General features: G+C 40.3%; 2 protein-coding genes across 8 annotated transcripts in view; one reads left to right on the forward strand and one right to left on the reverse strand.

Annotated features, from left to right (window-relative positions):
• Positions 1–5,581: 5,581 nt before the first annotated feature.
• The window catches only part of LOC140737355 (cytochrome P450 2C39-like), a 120,894-nt gene continuing 105,110 nt past the window's right edge, over positions 5,582–21,365 (forward strand). For 4 of the 5 annotated variants that reach the window (XM_073063807.1, XM_073063806.1, XM_073063810.1 and 1 more), the window contains exon 1: positions 5,582–5,678. In XM_073063807.1, coding sequence (XP_072919908.1) covers positions 5,591–5,678 — 88 coding nt within the window. In that variant the 5' untranslated portion in view covers positions 5,582–5,590. The remainder of the gene's footprint in view (positions 5,679–21,365) is intronic. The other variant, XM_073063808.1, reaches the window with a different exon arrangement.
• Positions 12,439–21,365, reverse strand: part of LOC140737366 (cytochrome P450 2C38-like) — a 163,390-nt gene continuing 154,463 nt past the window's right edge. For 2 of the 3 annotated variants that reach the window (XM_073063827.1, XM_073063825.1), the window contains one exon: positions 12,439–14,406. The gene's annotated coding sequence lies outside the window, so the exon portion shown is untranslated. The remainder of the gene's footprint in view (positions 14,407–21,365) is intronic. The other variant, XM_073063826.1, reaches the window with a different exon arrangement.

The following is a 21,365-nucleotide window of genomic DNA, read 5'->3' on the forward strand; positions in this document are numbered from 1 at the left end:
CTCCAACCCCCACCCCACACTCCCTCTTCCGCACCCCCCCCATCAAACTACAGTTCACAAATCAGCCCTTTAGTGTCTCAGACAGGCTCTCTCTCCCACCACCCCCCACCGCACTCCCTCTAACCCTCCCCCCACCTCCCATCAAACTACAGTTCACAAATCAGCCCTTTAGTGTCTCAGACAGGCTCTCTCTCCCACCACCCCCCACCGCACTCCCTCTAACCCTCCCCCCACCTCCCATCAAACTACAGTTCACAAATCAGCCCTTTAGTGTCTCAGACAGGCTCTCTCTCCCACCACCCCCCACCGCACTCCCTCTAACCCTCCCCCCACCTCCCATCAAACTACAGGTCACAAAACAGAAAGTCAGACCATAAGACCATCAGGCATACTGTAGGTGCAGAATTAAACCATTCGGCCCATCTGCTCTGCCATTCCATCATAGCTGATTTATTTTCTCCTCTCAACCCCATTCTCCTGCCTTCTCCCTGTAACCTTTGACACCACTATAAATATAACCAAACATTTGACCTTCACAGCCGCCTATGACAATGAATTCCATAGATCATCACCCTCTGACTAAAGATATTCCTTCTCATCTCAGTTCTAAATGGATGTCCCTCAATTCCAAGGCTGTGTCCTCTGATCTATGGAATGTTGAATGGTGTCAACAGAGTGGATGTGGAGAAGATGTTTCCTATGGTAGAGGGGTCTAAGACCAGTAGTACAAAAAGCGAGCAAAAAAAAAAGAAAAAAAGCAGTGAAGTAGTGTTCATGGGTTCATTGTCTGGTCCAAGACCTGATGGCAGAGGGAAGAAACTGTTCCTAAAGCAGTCAGTGAGTGTCTTCAGGTCCTGTACTTCCTCCCTGATGGCAGTAATGAGAAGAAAGCAAATCTTGGATGGTGAGATTACTTTTTGAATGATGCCACCTTCTTGAGGCATCACCTATTTAAGATGTCCTCAATGTTGGGGAGGTTTCAATGAGATTTCCCTCCCACACCCCATTCTTCCAGATTACAGTAGGTTGTTATGAGTGATGAACAGACCTAATGGACAATGGGGTACAGAGTTAACCATCCCCCCCTGAGAAACACAAACTATTACTGTTGCTATGCTAACCATGAGAAAGAGAGACAGAAAAACAAGCAAGAACATTTGCGACAGATAAGAGAGAGGGGGAAATTGCTGATTAACCGTATTGTGACTCCTTTTTTTGAATTATTTACTGTTTTGCTGCAAGGACAATAGTTTGCTCATAAACATTCCTCAGTGGACTGAAGGAGTGGCCTTATTTGATGGACACAGTCATTCAGGAGTGATGGGTAGCTGAGTCCCCATGAGTAGGGATAAAAGACAGGTCTGGAGAGACACCCTCCAGACACGCCAGTGGACACTGATTGAGTGTTGGAAACCCACAAGAAAGGTGGGGGCTTCGGAGACCGAACCAGGAGATCGGTCAGTAAAGCTCACAGTGTTAAAGCAGGGCCGATGGGGACTTGTGTGTGTGTCCACTCATACCAGAGTGACCAGTCCACCACAGAAGAACGGTCTAGCAGAAGGACGGAGGGGTCATAACTGAATGACCACACCGATACGACGGATTAAGAAAGCAAAGAAAGGTTTGCCTGACTGTAGCTGTTACATCTCGCTCGCTCTCTCTCTCCAACAATTACAATACAACAACCATAACTACATCAGCACTCATGAACTGAACTGAACTTTATACTTTTCTATGACAATTTATTTACCCCTAGACATCGATAGAGCTTGTTTATTATTGATTATTATTATTCCTACACTTTTAGGTTTATTACTGCTAATTTGTTTTATATGTATATTTGCATTATTGATATGGTTTTGCTTATTTTTTATTAATAAACACCTTTAGTATAGTACCACCAGACTCCAACGGATTCTTCTTTCTCTGCTGGTTAGACACCCAGTTACGGGGTATGTAACAAGGTTCAGACTCACAGCCGTCAAACACACCTCGTACATTAACCCTTTCATTTCCAGTTCCTTGAGTAGGCAACTTGCTGAGTCAGAATGCACAAGCTGGGTTTCCAATCCATGTAATTCTAGGCTGCTATGGATAATACAATAGTCCCAGTATCTAGGATGAGGAAATCAGCTGCAATCTCATCAGTGGAGTTGGATCACTTTACAAAACAAAACTGTCACTGCTCTAAACTCCGATACAATCTCCATTCCCAACAGGATCAGAATCATGTTTAATGCTGCTGACAAACGTTGCGAAATTTGTTGTTTTGTAACATTTGAAGAGAGTGACAGCAGTCACATTGCGGTCAATTATTAAACTGACCTTGAATATGCTGATAACATTTTGTCCAGTTACCCAAAACACAGATTAAATATCAAACTGGCATCTGAGAGGAAAAGTTATCAAATCAGCAACTCTCCCACAATGGGTAATATCTTCTCCACATCTACTCTATCTAGGCTTTTCAATTATATCATAAGACGTGGAGAACGGAATCAGGTCAGCCATTGGGTCTGCTCTGCCGTTCCATTATGGCTGATTTATTATCCTTCTTAATTCCACTCTCTTGCCTCTCGCCATAACCTTTGACACCCTTACTAATCAAGAACCAATCAACCTCTATATTAAATATACCCAGTGACTTTGCCTCTACAGCTGTCTGTGACAACAAATTCCACAGACTCACCACCGTCAGGCTGAAGAAATTCCTCCTCGTCTCTCTTCTAAATGGACATCCTTGTATTCTGTGCTCTTTGTCCTAGACTATACAGTTCCTGTAAAAAGTATTCTTCCCCCTCCTTTGGAAGTTTTCACATTTTATTGGTTTACAACACTGAATCACAGTGGATTTAATTTGGCTTTTTTGACATTGATCAACAGAAAAAGACTCTTCCGTGTCAAAGTGAACACAGATCTCTAAAAAGAGATCTAAATTAATGACAAATATAAAACACAAAATAATTGATTGCATAAGTTTCAACCCATTCTCCTCTTTAGATGTATCCAATGACTTGGCCTCCACAGCTGTCTGTGGCAAGAACTTCCACAGATTCACCACCCTCTGACTGAAGAAATTCCTCCTCATCTCTGTTCTAAAGTGACATCCTTGTATTCTGAGACTGTACCCTTTGGTCCAAGACTATACAGTTCCTACAAAAAGTATTCATCTCCTCTTAGAAGTTTGTATGTTTTATTGTTTTACAACATTGAAACATAGAGGATTTAATTTGGCTTTTTAGACCCTGCTCAACAGGCAATTTCATATCAAAATGAAAACAGATCTCTCCAAAGTCAGAATCAGAATCAGGTTTATTATCACCGGTATGTGATGTGAAATTTGTTAACTTAGCAGCAGCAGTTCAATGCAATACATAATCTAGCAGAGAGAAAAAAATAATAATAAATAAAATAAAAATAATATAAATAAACAAGTAAATCAATTATGTATATAGAATAGATTTTTTAAAATGTGCAAATACAGAAATACTGTATATTAAAAACAGTGAGGTAGTGTCCAAAGCTTCAATTCCCATTTAGGAATCGGATGGCAGAGAGGAAGAAATTGTTCCTGAATCACTGAGTGTGTGCCTTCAGGCTTCTGTACTTCCTACCTGATGGTAACACTGAGAAAAGGGCATGCCCTGAATGCTGGAGGTCCTTAATAATGGACGCTGCCTTTCTGAGACACCGCTCCCTAAATATGTCCTGGGTACTTTGTGGGCTAGTGCCCAAGATGGAGCTGACTAGATTTACAACCTTCTGCAGCTTCTTTCGGCCCTGTGCAGTAGCCTCTCCATTCCAGACAGTGATGCAGCCTGTCAGAATGCTCTCCACGGTACAACTATAGATATTTTTGAGTGTTATTTGTTGACATGCCAAATCTCTTCAAGTTTCTAATAAAGTATGACCACTGTCTTGCCTTCTTTGTAACTACATCAATATGTTGGAACCAGGTTAGATCTTTAGAGATCTTAACAGCCAGGAACTTGAAGCTGCTCACTCTCTTCACTTCTGATCCCTCTATGAGGATTGGTATGTGTTCCTTCATCTTACCCTTCCTGAAGTCCACAATCAGCTCTTTTGTCTTACTGACATTGAGTGCCAGGTTGTTGCTGCGGCACCGTTCCACTAGTTGGCATTTCTCACTCCTGTATGCCCTCTCGTCACCACCTGAGATTCTGCCAACAATGGTTGTATCATCAGCAAATTTATAAATAGTATTTGAACTATGCCTAGCCACACAGTCATGTGTACACAGAGAGCAGAGCAGTGGGCTAAGCACACACTCCTGAGGTGCACCAGTGTTGATCGTTAGCGAGGAGGATATGTTATCACCAATCCACACAGACTGTGGTCTTCCAGTTAGTAAGCTGAGGATCCAATTGCAGAGGAAGGTACAGAGGCCTAGATTCTGTAACTTCTCAACAGGATTGTGGGAATGATGGGAGTGATCAAAATTAATTACAAATACAAAACAAAAAATAATTGATTGAATAAGCATTCACCCTCTTCAAGTCAATATTTAGTAGATGCACCTTTGGCAGCAATTACAGCCTTGAATCTGTGTGGATAGGTCTCTACCAACTTTGCACATCTGACACTGCAATTTTTGCCCATTCTTCTTTACAAAACTGCTCAAGCTCTGTCAGATTGCATGGGAATTGTGAATGAAAACCTCTTTTCATGTCCAACCTAAAGTTCTCAGTTGGATTGATGTCTGGACTCTAATGAAATAAGTAGTGCAAAAATAGAAATATAAAGTAGGGAGCTGGTGTTCATGGGTTCAATGTCCATTCAGAAATCTGATATTAGAGGAGAAGAAGCTGTTCCTGAATCATTGAGGTGTGCTGTCAGGCTCCTGAACCTCCTTCCTGATGGTAGCAATGAGAACAGGGATGTCCTGGAAGATGGGAGTCCTTGATGATGGATGCTGCCTTTTTGAGGCATTGCTCCTTGAAGATGTCCTTGATGCTATGGAGGAGACTTCCTGCTGGCGGTGGATGGAATAACAGCATATTTTTGCCATTCCTAGTTCATTTTACTTTTCTTACTTTCCAACCTGATTTGACGCTATGACTACAAGAACTGCTAAAGGTAAAAAAAAAGAAGATTCTTCTATGTCTTTGGATTCTATTATCGAATTGATGCAAAAGCACAGAAAGGAAGTGTCCAAGGAATTTCAGTGATTCAGAAAAGAACCCTCCGAGGAATTTCAGTGATTCAGAAAGGAATCCTCCAAAGAGTTTCAACAACTTGCCTCTGAAATAAAACAAATAAGTACCAAATTGGATGAGCACGATAACCGAATAAAAGAGAATGAAGAAATCCTGTCGATTCTGGATGAGAAAATGGATGACCTGCAAAAGCGTTATGGAAAACAATCCAAGTTAACGCTGAACTAAGACAGAAGATTACTGAGTTAGAAAACAGAAGTAGAAGGAATAATGTATGAATTCTTGGTCTCGAAGAGTTAACTGAAGGTGATCGTCCTATGGAATTTTTTGCAAACTTTCTGGTTCAGTTATTTCCTGATATTTTAAAAGTGACACCAATGATCAACCAAGCGCATAGAGTACCTGGGAGTAGAATGTTTGCAAGCAAACCTCGTTCAGTGGTAATCGCTTTTCATGAGTTTCAAACAAAGGACCGTATAATTCGTGAATCTCGTCGGAAAGGTACGATTGATTTTAATGGAAGAAAGATTAGAATCATTGAAGATTTCTCAACAGAGATTATGAGGGAGCATGCTAAGTTTAAAAGTGTTCTAGAACAAGGATTTTAAACCTTCGCTATGGTATCTGGTGGAGCTCAGAATTACACTGCAGGATGGATCGCAAAAATGGTTCTGTTCGAGTCTCCAAGCCCAGGAATATTTAGACTCAGTAAAGTGATTGCTTATTATTTGTTACATGAATAACTGTTTATTTTACCTTTGCTAAACTTTGTACTTAACTCTTTTTTTTTTAACTTTTTAAAGATTTATTTTGAGAATAAGACTTTAATGAACTATTACTTTGTTTGCTAAGTTTAAAAGTGTCATGTCAGAGCTGTTTAACAAAAACTTACACGAGTAATTGTGTATTTTGCCTCTGGTGAATCTTGTAGTCAAATTTCTTTTAGAACCCCTTAAGGTTTTACTTTGAGAATAAGATTTTAATGAGCCAATATTCTGTGTGTCCATATTATTTTATAATATACCTACTTTTCTAGAATTTTTGATATCAGAATTAACTGTTTCTTTATTATCTGTTGTTCTGACTAGGTTGGAATATTTCTAACTTTGTAATTTATTTGGAGCTAAGCCAGTAGGATTTTTTTTTGGGAGGGGGGGGAATGTCGCTATTAGTTGTAGACATCGACTTTCTCTCTTTGGGAGGGGGAGGGTGTTTGGGTTTTTTTCTTGGAAGCTGTTTCGGATCCTTAGTCAAACCTGTTGTTTAGTTTCCTTATCTCATAGATTATTTTTAGCTTTATTAATCTTCTTAAGGATTATCTTTTTAACTTTTCTTTTAAATAATAATAAAATGGATTATAATATTAAGTTACTTAGTCTTAACATGAAAGGATTAAATCATCCTTTGAAACAAAATAAGATTTTTGTCTATATTAAAAAATTAAAGGTTCCAATTTTTTTTTACAAGAAACTCACGTACGCAATTCTGATAGCTCAGGCCTCTCTAGCTGGTGGAGAGAATTGCTCTTTCATTCAAGTTTTCAGGCCAAAGCTAGAGGAGTTTTGATTTTTATACAAAATACAGTTCCCTTTGTTCAACACAAGGCTGTTTCTGATACTAATGGACGATTTGTTATAGTATCAGGGAAATTAGAGAATAAATTTTTGGTATTTGCTAATGTTTATGCCCCAAATACAGATGATCCAGGATTCTTTGAGCATTTTTTTCGTTTTTGCTTGATCTGAGTTTGTACTCATTGGTGATGGCAGGAGACTTTAATTACTGCTTAGATCAGTCTTCTTCTAAACCAGCAACACTTAATAAATCAGCTTCGTTTATCCATTCGTTTCTAATGAAATGTGGTATTGTTGATATATGGCAATTCTTACATCTAGCAGATAAAGGATACTCATTTTTCTCTCATGTTCATCATATGTATTCCAGAATTGATTAGTTTTGATTGATAACCAAATAATTCCATTAGTTCGATCTTGTGAATATAAAGAGATTGCGGCTTCTGATCATGCTCCTGTGCTTTTATCTATAAATCTTCCTGGTTTTCCTCAGACAAACAGATTCTGGCATTTGAATTTAAATTTGTTATCTGACAAGGATTTCTTAACGTTCTTGGAGAGGCAAATTACTCTCTTTTTTGAAGAGAATACAGTGGAGGAGACGTCTGGCCTTGTATATGGGATGCCTTTAAAGCATATATTAGAGGACAAATCATTTCTTATATTGCAAGTGTTAAGAAAAAAGCTAATAAAGAGAGAATTAATTTAGCTAATCCGCTGAAACAATTAGATGAAGAATATGCTTTGACTTCAGATCCTGTTTTATATAAAAGACGGGTTGAAATTAAAACTAAATATGATTTTTTTATTAACATACCCTATTGAAACTCAACTCCTAAAGGATAAAAGTCAATTTTATATTCATGGAGATAAAACAGGTAAATTATTGGCTAACCAAATTAAAACTTCTAGTGCTAAATGGCAGATTAAAGAAATCTATAAAGCTAACGTTATTAGGGCAACTGATCATTTAGAAATAACTGATACTTTTAGAGAATTTTATTCTAAACTTTATAGTTCTGATCTTCTTAAAGATAATATTGTAATGGATAATCTTTTAGACCAATTAAATATCCCTACGCTTTCTGCTGATAACCAAAACAATTGCATCAATGTATTTCTCATGAAGAAATAGCTGAGGCTGTACGTTCACTGCATTCAGGGAAAGCTTCAGGTCGTGACGGATTTTCTGGAGAATATTATAAGGCTTTTTCTTCTTTGCTTATACCTCATTTATGTTCAGTTTTTTCAGATTCTTTTGAGTTAGGTAGGTTGCCACAATCTTTTTATGAAGCTTCTATTTTGCTTATCCTTAAAATAATAAGAATCCAACTGAATATTCTTTATATAGACCAATTTCCTTACTTAATGTTGCTGCTAAAATTCTATCTAAAGTTCTGGTCCGTAGGACGGAAAATATCTTACCATCTATCATTTCTGATGATCAGTCTGGTTTTCGATATTCTCGTTTAATATTCATAAATTATTAAATGTTATCTATTCTCCTTCTAAGGAGATATTAGAGTGTGTGATATCCTTAGATGCTGAGAAGGCTTTTTATTGGGTTGAATGGCATTATTTATTTAAAATCTTAGAAAAATTTGATTTTCGGTCCAACTTTATTCAATGGATTAAATTACTGTATTTATCCTCTTTTGCTCGGATTCTTACTAATTCTCAGAATTCTAAACCATTTAAACTTCAACGTGAAACCAGACAAAGTTTCCCTTTGAGTCCTTTGCTTTTTAACCTGGCTTTAGAAACTTTAGCTATTGCTTTTCAAGAATCTAATGATATCACTGGCATTCTACGGATGGGTACTATCCACAAAGTTTCACTTTATGCAGATGATTTATTGCTTTACATTTCTAATGTCGAAACTTCATTACCTTCTGTGCTTTCTTTACTCTCTTGTTTTAATGTTTTCTGGATTTAAACTGAACCTGCACAAGACTGAACATTTTCCTTTGTATAATTTGCTATTAACTGATATTAACCTTCCTTTTAAAATTATAAGAAACCAATTCACTTATTTGGGTGTAACAATTACTAAGAACTATAAATACCTATTTAAAGAAAATGTTCTTACCTCATTAAATTACCTAAAAAGAACATTATCAAATTGGTTACCCCTTTCGTTATCATTGATTGGTTGAATTAATTCTATTAAAATGAATGTTTTACCTAAATTTATATACCTCTTTCAGGCTTTACCTGTTATTATTCCTAAATCCTTTTTTAATTCTCTGGACTCTATTTTATCCTCTTACATATGGAAAAATAAACATCCTCCATTGAATAAAGTCCATCGCCAGAAAGTTAAAAAGAATGGAGGTTTAGCTTTACCAAATTCTAGGTTTTATTACTGGGCAGCTAATATACAGAATCTCACGTCTTGGTTATACTATATTAATCATGAGGACTGTCCCAGGTGGGTTTCTTTAGAAGCTAACTCGGTTAATAAATTTTCTATTATCTCTCTTTTTGGGATCTTCACTTCCTTTATCCTTAAGTAAGATAACTGAAAATGTGGTAGTCAAACATACTTCGAGGATTTGGATACAATTTAGAAAATACTTTGGTTTATTGAGATTCTCCCTTTCTAGTCCCATTTTTTAAAAAAATTTTAAGCCTTCATGACTGATGTAGTTTTTAAACAATGGGAAAGATTAGGCATTACTTGTTTTCGGGATCTGTTTGTTGGAGGAAGTCTTTCTTCATTTGAACAATTGTCAACTAAATATAGTTTACCAAAAACCCATTTTTTTCCGGTACTTACAAATTAGAGATTTTTTGTGATCTCAATTATATACATTCCCTAATAGTCCTAATAAGAACATATCAAATGAAATTCTTAATATGAAATCCTTTTATAATGGTTCAATATCCAATATTTATGATGTGTTGTTGGGAATGAGAAATGATTCTTCAGATAAAATTAAAAATCTTTGGGAACAAGATTTAGAGACTTCAATTTCTGAAGAAACTTGGGATGAGATTTTTTAACTGGTTAATACTTCATCGTTATGTGCCCATCATTCCCTCCTACAATTTAAAGTGGTTCATAGGGCTTATATGACCAAGAATAAGTTAACCTGTTTTTATGTGGATATATCTCCCTACTGTGATAGGTGTAACAATGGAGAAGCTTCATTTATTCATATGTTTTGGATGTGCCCAAGTCTTGGAAAATATTGGAAGGAAGTATTCCAAACCTTTTCTGTACTCTTTAAAGTAAATTTTAAGCCTAATCCTTTGACTGCCCTATTTGGTATTGTTGGAAGGAAAGATATCATTTTGAAGATAACTGATTTGCACATTCTGGCTTTTATCTCTCTCATGGCGAGGAGGGTGCTTTTGTTTAAATGGAAGGATGCTGTTCCACCTAGTCATGCTTAGTGGTTACGGGATGTTATGGCATGCCTAAATTTAGAAATTTGTTGTTCAATTTCTGAATCTAACCAAGATTTTCAAAATTTGTGGGGGCCGTTTTTAAATTATGTTCACATCTTTGACTTCTTGTTAAAGTACAGAAGTTGGTTAATAGCATATTTTATTATTTGATGTTTTTTTTTCCTTTTTTTTCCCCAAACAACTTCAACTTTGGTGGTGGGTGTAGATCTATTTTTTTTCATAAAATTGTTTATATTTTATTATATTAATTAATCTAATCTATATCAATATAGAGTAAAGAGTTTGTTAATGTAATTCAATATATTGTATCTGGTATTATATTTTTTCTTTTGTTTTATAATATGTATTCTCTTGGACTCTGTACTGTATTCTTCTATATAAAAATCAATAAAAATATTGAAAAAAGAAAGATGCTATGGAGACTGGTGCCTATGATGGATTGACTAAGTTTACAACTCTCTGAAGCTTTTTTCTGATCTTGTGGAGTGTACCCTCCCCATACCAGAGGAAATGCAGCCAGTTAGAATAGAATACTGTTCATGCTATATCTGTAGAAATTTGCCTGTCTTTGGCAAGATGCCAAATCTCTTTGACTTCCTAATTGAATGTAGCTGCTGTCGTGCCTACTTTGTAACTGCATCGATATGTTGGGCCCTGAATAAATACTCAGAGATATTGACAGGAACTTGAAATGGCTCCTTCTTTCCACGTTGAGCCCTCTATAAGGACTGGTGTGTGTTCCCTCATCTTACCTTTCTGAAGTCCAAAATCAGTCCCTTGTCCTTACTGATGTTGAGGGCAAAGTTGTTGCTGCAGCACCACTCAACCAGCTGATCTATCTCACTTCAATACACCTCCTTGTCACCATCTGAGATTCTGTATATAATAGTTGTGTTGTCAGTAAGTTTATAGATGGGTCTGGAGAGAGTAGAGAAGTTGGCTCAGCACACATCAATGAAATACGTCAGTTGATTGTCACCGAGGCGGAACTGTTATTTCCAATCCAGTGAGAAAGTTGAGGATCCAGCTGCAGAGAGAGGTACTGAGGCCCAGGGGTTGGAGCTTTTTGATCAGATTGTAGGAATGATTGTGTTAGATGCTGGGCTGTAGTCAATATACAGCAGCCTGACATAAATATTGGTACTGTCCTGGTGATCCAAGACCCCTTTAAGATGGCTTGGACAGAGTGAATCCATAATCTGAGTCAGAATCAGTCTGTTACCACAGACATATGTCGTGAAATTTGTTGATCTGCAGCTGCAGTACAAAGCAACATATAAAAAAATTACTTAGTTACAGTAAGAAATATATAAAAAATTAAAAATAGTGGAAAATGATGGCGCTAATGAAGATGTGCTTATTGATAAATCATAAGGCAAGATATTGACTAAAAACATTACTTATAACAACTTTTCTGAAACAAATTGTGATGAACTATTGCCACAGACAGTGAGGAATCAGACGGAGGTGAGGCTGGTTCGGGGAACGAGCTCTGCTGGGGCATTGTGAGGTGTAATGTGTTTGAGCCACAGAGACGGAGTTTGTATTGCTGCTGGAGATGGAATTAGCAAGTTGGAGAGCAGTCGATGTGGAAGAGTGCCCTTCCACCTACCCCAGGTGCAACATTTGTGTTTGTATTTGTTTTATTTCTTACATCCAGGGGAGTAAAAGTGTTTATGTTGCATCTCTGTCACTATTACAAGCAAAAAAGAGGGGAAATGTGGGTGGATGTTGTCTAAACACTAAGATGGAATACATAATTGTCTTATATACAGTACATGTATGTACAGTCAGATATACCATCAGATCAGTGTGTATTGATTAATCTGATGACCTGCAGAAAGAAGCTGTGCCAGAGCCGGTTCGTCCTGTCTTTAATACTTTGTTACTGTTTGCCAGACGGTAGCAGCTGAAACAATTTGTGGTTGGGGTGGTTTAATCCCTGATGATCCTCTGGGCCCTTTTTACACACCCACTGCTGTAAATACCCTGAATAGAGGAAAGTTCACATCTACAGATGTGGTGGGCTGTCTGCACCACTCTCTGCAGTGTCCTGCGATTGAGGATAGAACAGTTCCTATATCAGGTTGGATTGTCCCAAGCGCCAAGCCATTTTGGTGATATCGAGAATGTCTTGAGTTTGAGTGGCCCAAACATGTTGGGGCACTGGGATCACTTTACAAAACAAAACTGTCACCGCACTAAACCCTTGATACAATCTTCATTCTCATTAATGATTCAAACAGGATCAGAATAGGCTTTAATGCCACAAAAATACAGTGTGAAATTTATTGTTTTGTGACAGTAGTGCAGAGCAGGAGTCACAATGTGGGCAATTATTAAAATGGCTTTAAACTTGCTCACGACATTTCCTCCAGTTACCCAGAACACAGATTAAATATTCAATCAAACAGGCAAACAGAATCAGAATCAGCTTGAATGTCACAGGCATATGTCATAAAATTTGTTGTTATGTGGAAACAGTAAATTGCAATACATAATAAAAACTGTAAATTACAGTAAGAAATCTATACCTATATATTAAAGAAGTTCAATTAAATAATTAGCTCAAAAATAGGAATAAAACCTTGAAGGTAGTGTTTATAGATTCAATGTCCATTCAAAAATCGGATGCCAGAAGGGTAGAATCATTGAGTTTGTGTCTTCAGGCTCCTGTACCTCCTCCCTGATGGCAGCCATGAGAAGAGGGCATATCCTGGTGATGGGCGTCATTAATGATGGATGCTGCCTTTTTGAGTCACTGCTCCTTGAAGATGTACTGGATGCTATGGAGACTGGTGCCTATGATGAAGCTGACTGAGTTTACAGCTCTCTGCAGCTTTTCTGATCCTTTGTAGTGCACCCCCCCTCCCCATACCAGACGGTGATGCTGCTAGTTAGAATGCTGTATGTGGTATATCTGTAGAAATCTGCATGTGTTTTTGGTGAGATGTCAAATCACCTTGAATTCCTAAAGAAATATAGCTACAGTCATGCCTACTTTGAAACTGCATCGATATGTTGGGCCCTGGATAGATCTTCAGAGATATTGATCCCATGAACTTGAAATTGCTCCCTCTTTCCACTTTCATCCCTCTATGAGGACTGGTGTGTGTTACCTCATCTTAACCTTTCTGAAGTCCAAAATCAAGTCTTTGTTCTTGTTGATGTTGAGGGCAAAGTTGTTGCTGCAACACCACTTGACGAGCTGATCTGTCTCACTCCCGTACACCTCCTCGTCACCATTTGAAATTCTTCCAACGATAGTTGTGTTGTCAGCAAGTTTTTAGATGGTCTGGACAGAGTGGAGCGGTTGGCCAATCACACACCCCTGAAGGGCGTCAGTGAGGTGGGGATATTATTTCCAATCTGCTCATGTAGTTGACGATCCAATTGCAGAGGCGGGTACAGAGCACCAGGGTTTGGAACTTTTTGATCAGAACTGTAGGAATGATTGTGCTAAATACGAAGCTGTAGTCAATAGCCTGACATAAATATTGGTATTGTCCTGGTGATCCAAGACCCCCTTAAGATGACATGGACAGAGTGAATCCATAATCTGAATCAGAGTCAGAATCAGTCTGTTATCACGGACATATGTCGTGAAATTTGTTTTGTGGCCACAGTGTAGAGCAATACATTTAAAAATTACTTTATTCCAATAAGAATTACATAAGAATTTAAAAAATAATACAAAATGATGGCGTTACCAAAGATGTGCAACAGTTGACTGGTAAATCACAAGCCAAGAGATTGGATTAAAAACATTACTTTTAGAACTTTTATGAAGCAAGTTGTGATGAACTATCACCACAGACAGGTAGGAGGCAGAAGGAGGCGAGGATGGTTTGAGGAAGAATTGTGCTGGAACCTTACAAGATGCAACGTGTTTGAGCTAGAGACAGAGACAGTGTTTGTATCACAGCCAGAGAAGGAGGGAGAGATTTTGGAAGCAGTTGGTTGATTTTTCTCTCTCTGTGGCACCGAGGCTGTGAACTGATCCACCGGCAGTGCATTTCAGCCCTGCTGGTGTGATGAACTGGGGATCAAGGCTTGGCTATGGGCCCACTCTAGCTGCTCTGCGAGTGGATCTGCGACTGAGTCCGGTTCGGGATGCTGTTGGCTCTCTTCTATTATTTGCACGATATGTGTTTTTTTCCTCAATTTCTCCACGTGTTGGTTTTTGGTCTTTTTTTTATTGGGTTCTTTCAGTTCTTGCTTTGTGGCTGCCTGTAAGCAGACTAATTTCAATTTGTATAACTTATACATTCTTTCATAATAAATGTGCTTTGAATATTTGAAAAAGAGAGTAAAATAATGAGGTAATGTTCATAGATTCATGGGCCATACAGAAATCTGATGGCAGGGGAAAGAAGATGTTCATAAAATGGTGAATGTATGTCTTCAGGCTCCTGTACCTATCCCCTGATGAAAACATTGAGAGAGAGAGAGAGCATGTCTGGGATGGTTAGGGTACTTATTAAAGGATGTGACTTTTTGTGGCATCGTCTATTTAAGATGTCCTCAATGGTGGGGAGGTTCCAATGGGATCTCCCTTCATTCTGATAAATTCCAGTGTGTTCAGACCCAGAGCCATCAAACACCACACATACGTTAACCTTTTCATTTCTGGTTCTTCAGATAGGCAACTTGCTGAGTCAGAATGGACAAGTGGGGTTCCAATCTATGTAACTCTAGGTTGCTATGGATAAAAGAATAATGCCAGGATCCAGAATGAGGAAACCTGCTCCAATTCATTCAGTGGAATTGGATCATTTTACAAAACAATACTTGTCACTGCACTAAAGCCTCGATACAATCTCCAATCCTGTTAACGATTCTAGCAGAATCAGAATCGAGTTTAATGTCACTGACAAACACCGTGAAATTTGTTGTTTCGTGTCAGCAGTACAGAGCAGAAGTCACAGTGTGGGCAATTATTAAACTGATCTTGAATATGTTGATAACATTTTCTCCAGTTACCCAAAACACAGATTAAACATCGTATCAAACCGGCATCTACTCGATAAGGTAACATTATCAAATCAGAAATACTCCCACTATAGGTAATAATTTCTCCATGTCCACTCTATCCAGGCCTTTCATCGGATGGCAGATTTCAATTAGGTCATAAGATACAGGAATTTAATCAGGCCATTCATTCAGCCCATCGAGTCTGCTCTGCCATTCCATCATGGCTGATTTATTGTACTTAACTCCATTCTCTTGCTGTCTCACCATAACATTTAACACCCTTACTAATCAAGAACATATCATCCTCTGCTTTAAATATTCCCAATGAATTGCCCTCCTCAGGTTTCTGTGGCAATGAATTCCACAGATTCACCACCCTCCAGCTGAAGAATAATGCCTCCTCGTGTTTGTTCTAAAGGGACACCCTTGTGTACAGAATCTGTGCCCTCAGGTCCTACTTCCTCTTCTAATCTACTCTATCTTGGCCTTTCAATATTCAATAGGTTTCTGTCACAACCACAGCACAGCACAGCAGCACAGCAGATACAGCAATTGCACTCATGAATATGCACATGTCAGCTAATAATTAATTTATTGTGGTGGTATTTAACTCCATTATTTTCTTCACAATGGTCGTTGACACTTGGGCAAAGCACAGCAACGTTTCGCTGTCAGTTGCATTCGATCTTGCCTGAGAAATTGTATTGTGGAGTTGACTGACTCTGAAGACTGGCAGTACTCCTTTATATTTAGTGATTCCTTTAAGCCGTAGTGTTGGCTTTGTTTTCCATTTGAGAGTTTTAGTTAACGGTCCTGTTTGGCCTAGCATTTATTATTTCCTTTTCCCTCTGACTCTGTTTCCATTAAATTCTGTGAACTATCAACCCGCTTCAGAGTCTCTTGGCCTGCACTTGGGCCATATTTGTACCTAGTGACCGGTTTCAGTTAGATGCTCCCTGATTCTTCTATACAACAATGAGTACAGGCCAGAGCCATCAAACAGGCTGCATACATTATCATTTCATTTTCTCTTCCTTAGGTAGGCAACTTGCGGAATCATCACAGAAATTTTGGGTTTCTAATCCATATAACTCTAGGATGCTGTGGATGATTGAATAATCCCAGTATCTGTGTTGAGGAACTCAGCTCCAATTCATTCAGTGGAGTTGGATCACTTTACAAAACAAAACTGTCACCCCACTAAACCCTTGATACAATCTCCATTCCCATTAACGATTCTAACAGGATCAGAATCGGGTTTAACGTCACATATGTAGTTGTGAAACTTGTTTTGTGGCAGCAGCATACAGCAGAAGTCACAGTGTAGGCAATTATTAAACTGGCCTTAAACTTGCTCCTCACATTTGCTCCAGTTACCCAGAACAAAGATTAAACATCCTATCAAACTGGCACCTGTTCAATGAAACAAACAGAATCTCTGCCAGAGATGCAGTGAATGATTTGCAGAGGAGTCGGTGTGGAAGAGTTTCGAAGCCCTTCCACCCAACCCAGTTGCAAGGTTAGATTGCTCCAAAGGCAGAACTGGTGTGGTGAGATTGAGAATGTCTTCAGGCTGGGTGACCCAAGTGTATTGGGACGCCAGGTTTCAGATCCTAGAACGTGGAACTGCTCGGTGCTTGGACAATTTATACAATGGCCCAAATAGAATGGAAGCGCAAGGGTCGAGTTGAGTTAGCTTGCTCTCCTGCAAATGTTTATTCCTTTCTCTCACAGTACAGTGGCTTTTGTTTTTTTTATTGGGTTATTTGGGTTTCTTGCCTTGTGGCTGCCTGGAAGGAGACAAATTTCAAGGTGTATAGCTCATACATTCTTTGATAACAAATGTGCTTTGAATGTTCCAAAAAGGGAAGCATAACTAGTTATGGGGGACAGAGTGGAATGGTTAGGGTTGGGGAAAATAGAAGAGTGGATAGGGTTGGGGGGGAAAGAGGTGATGGGGATTGGGGGAGAGAGAGGAGTAGCTGGTGTTGGTGACGGAGAGTAATGGCTGTGCTTTGGCGACAGAGAAAAAGGGGTTGGGGTAAAGGGACAGAGAGAAGGAGTTGAGGTGAGAGAGAAGGGGTCAGGGACAGAAAGAAGGGATTAGGGGATAGAGGAATGGTTGGGGTTGAGGCAGTGAGAAGTGGTTGTGGTTGAGGTCAGAAAGGAGTGGATCGGGAAGGAGAAAGAGATAGGTTTGTGGACAGAGAAGGATGGTTGGCGTTGAGGGACAGAGGACAGCGTTTGAGGTTGCGGACAGAGTGGAGGGGTTGGAACTGAAGACAGAGAGAAGTCGTTAGGCTTGGAGGATAGAGGATAGATGGTTCGTGGTTGGGAGACGGGCAGGGTTGAGGCTTGAGGACGGAGAGAAATGGTTGAATATGTGGGAGAGAGGAGTGGTTGGGGTTGTGGGGCAGGGAGAAGTGGTTGGGGTTGGGTGACAGAGAGAAGGGGTTGTGGTAGTGGGTCAGAGAGAATGGGTTGGGGACAGAGAGAAGGTGTTGTGGTTGGAGGACAGAGAGAAGTGGATGGGTTGAAGGATAGGACATATTGGGGTTGGGGACAGAAATGAATGGTTGGCAATGAGGGACTGTGGGGAGTGGTTGGGGTTGAGGGACAGAGTGGAAGGGATGGGATTGGGGAGACAGAGGGGGAGTGGTTGGGTTTGGGGCACAGAGAGAAGTGGATGGGATTGGGGGAGAGAGAGGAGGGGATGGGGTTGGGGGACAGAGAGAAGGAGTTAGTGGTCAGAGGAATGGTTGGGTTTGGGGACAGTGAGAAATAGTTGGGGTTTGAGCATCAGTATGGAATGGATGGGGTTGTGGATAGAGAGGAAGTGTTGGCATTGAGGGACAGAAGTGAATTGTTGGGGTTGAGGGACAAAGAGGAGGTGTTAGTTGGAGACAGAGAGATGTGGTTGGGTTTGGGATACAGAGACAAATGGTTGGTATTGGTGGAAAGGGTGGAACGGTTGGGGGACAGAGAGGAATGGTTGGGGTTGGGGGACAGAGAAGATTGGTTGGTGTTGAGGAACAGAGGAGAGTGGTTCAGTTTGGTTACAGAGAGGTGGTTGGGATTGGGGTTCAGAGAGAAGTGGTTGGGATTGTGGGGAGAGAGAGGAGTGGTTGGACAGAGCAGAGTGATTGGGGTTGGGGGTCAGAGGAATGATTGGGTTTGGGGACAGTGAGAAGTGGTTGGGCTTGGAGCATCAGAGAGGAGTGGATGGGGTTGAGGAAGGAGTGAAAGTATTGGCGTTGAGGAACAGAGAGGAGAGGTTAGGTGGGGACAGAGAGAAATGGTTGGGTTTGGGATACAGAGACAAATGGTTGGTATTAGTGGAAAGAGTGGAAGGATTGGGATTGAGGGACAGATAGGACTGGTTAGGGTTATGAAATGCTCTGGGCCTCGACCACACTGCCCAGTGATTCGCTCTAGGACACGTCTTTCTGCAGGCAAGGGTGAAAACTAGCGACCCACACAGTGAATGACATCCCGAGGATGACAATAGACAATAGACAGTAGGTGCAGGAGTAGGCCATTCAGCCCTTCTGGCTTGGTAGTTACCCACCAGCTCGGCGTATCCTGGGGGTGTTGACAGTCTATGCAAGCTCAGAGTTTGAGGTCTAGAGATCAAAGTCCTGCAAATGGCAAGTCCTGGGGTCAATACCCAGAGGTCAAAGTTGGAGGTCAAATCCAGCAATCAGTTCCTGGGTCGGTATGTCCGGTAGTCAGAGGTCCGACATCAGCGAGTCCACACAAGGGACTAGAGGTTGTGGAGGCCTAATATCTGCAAGTCCAAGAGTCCGGGGCCAAGGACTGCCGGTCGGAGGCTGACCTGAGGCTGGAGACCTGTTTGTGAGAGTGGGTGGGAGGGTGGAAAAGCGACTGGCATGTTGTGCTGTTCTGCTGAAGACTGCGGGCATGATATGCTGGGACCGGAGAGTTGGTGAAACCTGCAGGCTTTTCCCAGCACATCCTTACGTTGTGTAGGCTTTTAACACAAATGACGTATTTCACTGTATGTTTCAGTGTACAGGTGATAAACAAATGAATCTGAATCTTCGATGAGCATTTTCACAGTCGGCAGACTGATAGACGAGTAGACTTGTGCATTGTTAAAATATAGAAACATAGAAACATAGAAAACCTACAGCACAATACAGGCCCTTCAACCCACAATGCTTTACCAAACGTACTTACTTAGAAATTACCTAGGCTTACCCATAGCCCTCTGTTTTTAGACAATAGACAATAGGTGCAGAAGTAGACCATTCGGCCCTTCGAGTCTGCACCGCCATTTTGAGATCATGGCTGATCATCTACTATCAATACCCGGTTCCTGCCGTCCCCATATCCGTTGATTCCCCTATCCATAAGATACCTATCTAGCTCCTTTTTCTGAGCTTCAAGTACCTATCTGGTACAATAAGTTTAAAAGAACTTATTGTATCCACCTCCACCACCATTGCCGGCAGCCCATTTCACACACTCACCACTCTCTGTGTAAAAAAAACTTACGCCTGACATCTCCTCTGTACCTACATCCAAGCACATTAAAACTGTGCCCTCTCGTGTTAGCCATTTCAGCCCTGGGAAAAAGCCTCTGACTATCCACATGATCAATGCCTCTCCTCATCTTATACACCTCTATCAGGTCACCTCTCATCCTCCGTCGCTCCAAGGAGAAAAGGCCGAGTTCAATCAATCTATTTTCATAAGCATGCTCCCCAATCCAGGCAACATCCTTGTAAATCTCCTCTGCACCCTTTCTATGGTTTCCACATCCTTCCTATAGTACTGTGACCAAAACTGAGCACTGTACTCCAAGTGGGGTCTGACCAGGGCTCTATACAGCTGTAACATTACCTCTCGGCTCTTAAACTCAATCCCATGATTGATGAAGGCCAATGCACCGTATGCCTTCTTAACCACGGAGTCAACTTGTACAGCAGCTTTGAGTGTCCTGCGGACTCAGACCACAAGATCCCTCTGATCCTCCACACTGCCAAGATTATTCCCTAAACAACACAGTATAACAACTATTTACATAGCATTTACATTGTATTAGGTATAATCTAGAGATGATTTAAAGTATACAGGAGGATGTGCGTAGGTCCTGAGCTTCCCCCGGGACCCAATGTCCACCCACACTGAGACAAGTTAATTATCAATTTCCTGAAATCCGAAAAATGCTGAATTCTGAAATGCAATTTGCCCCAAGGATTTCAGATCAGGGATTGTTGACCTACCAAAATGAACCATCTCACACTTATTTGGGTTGAACTCTATATGCCACTTCTCAGCCCAGTTTTGCATCCTATTGCTGTCCCACTGTAACCTCTGACAGCCCTTATTAACCCATTCCTCCACATCCTCATTCAGGTCATTTATAAAAATCACAAAGAGAAGGGGTCCCAGAACAGATCCCTGAGGCACACCACTGGTCACCAACCTCCATGCAGAATATGACCCTTCCATAACCACTCTTTGCCTTCTGTGGGCAAGCCAGTTCTGGATCCACAAAGCAATGTCCCCTTGGATCCCATGCCTCCTTACTTTCTCAATAAGCCTTGCATGGGGTACCTTATCAAATGCCTTGCTGAAATCCATATAAACTACATCTACTGCTCTACCTTCATCAATGTATTTAGTCACATCCTCAAAACATTGAATCAGGCTCATAAGGCATGACCTGCTTTGACAAACCTATTCCTAATCATATCATGCCTCTCCAAATGTTCAGAAATCCTGCCTCTCAGGATCTTTTCCATCAACTTACCAACCACTGAAGTAAAATTCACTGGTCTATAATTTCCTGGGCTATCTTTATTCCCTTTCTTGAATAAGGGAACAACATCTGCAATCCTCCAATCCTCCGGAACCTCTCCCAAGAACTACAATAGTCTGGGAGCAACAACATGGTTAATCGCCATCCAAAATTAGATCTGAAGTCAAAACTGCAAAAATATTGCATTACGGTACAAAGTACACTGCAAAAAATATTACATTGGTGAGACCCATTGTAAATTGGGGGACTGCTTCGCCGAACAACTCCACTCCGTCTGCTAAAAGCGAAACTTCCTGATGGCCAAATATTGAAATTCCTGTTCATTCTGACACATTGGTTCATGGTGACCTCTTGTGCCAAGAAGAGACCATCTCAAGGCGGAGGAGCAACACCTGATGTTCTGTCTAGGTAGTTTCCAACCTGATGGCATGAATATCA

Source organism: Hemitrygon akajei, chromosome 12 (assembly GCF_048418815.1).
Source record: "Hemitrygon akajei chromosome 12, sHemAka1.3, whole genome shotgun sequence".
Classification (NCBI taxonomy): domain Eukaryota; kingdom Metazoa; phylum Chordata; class Chondrichthyes; order Myliobatiformes; family Dasyatidae; genus Hemitrygon; species Hemitrygon akajei.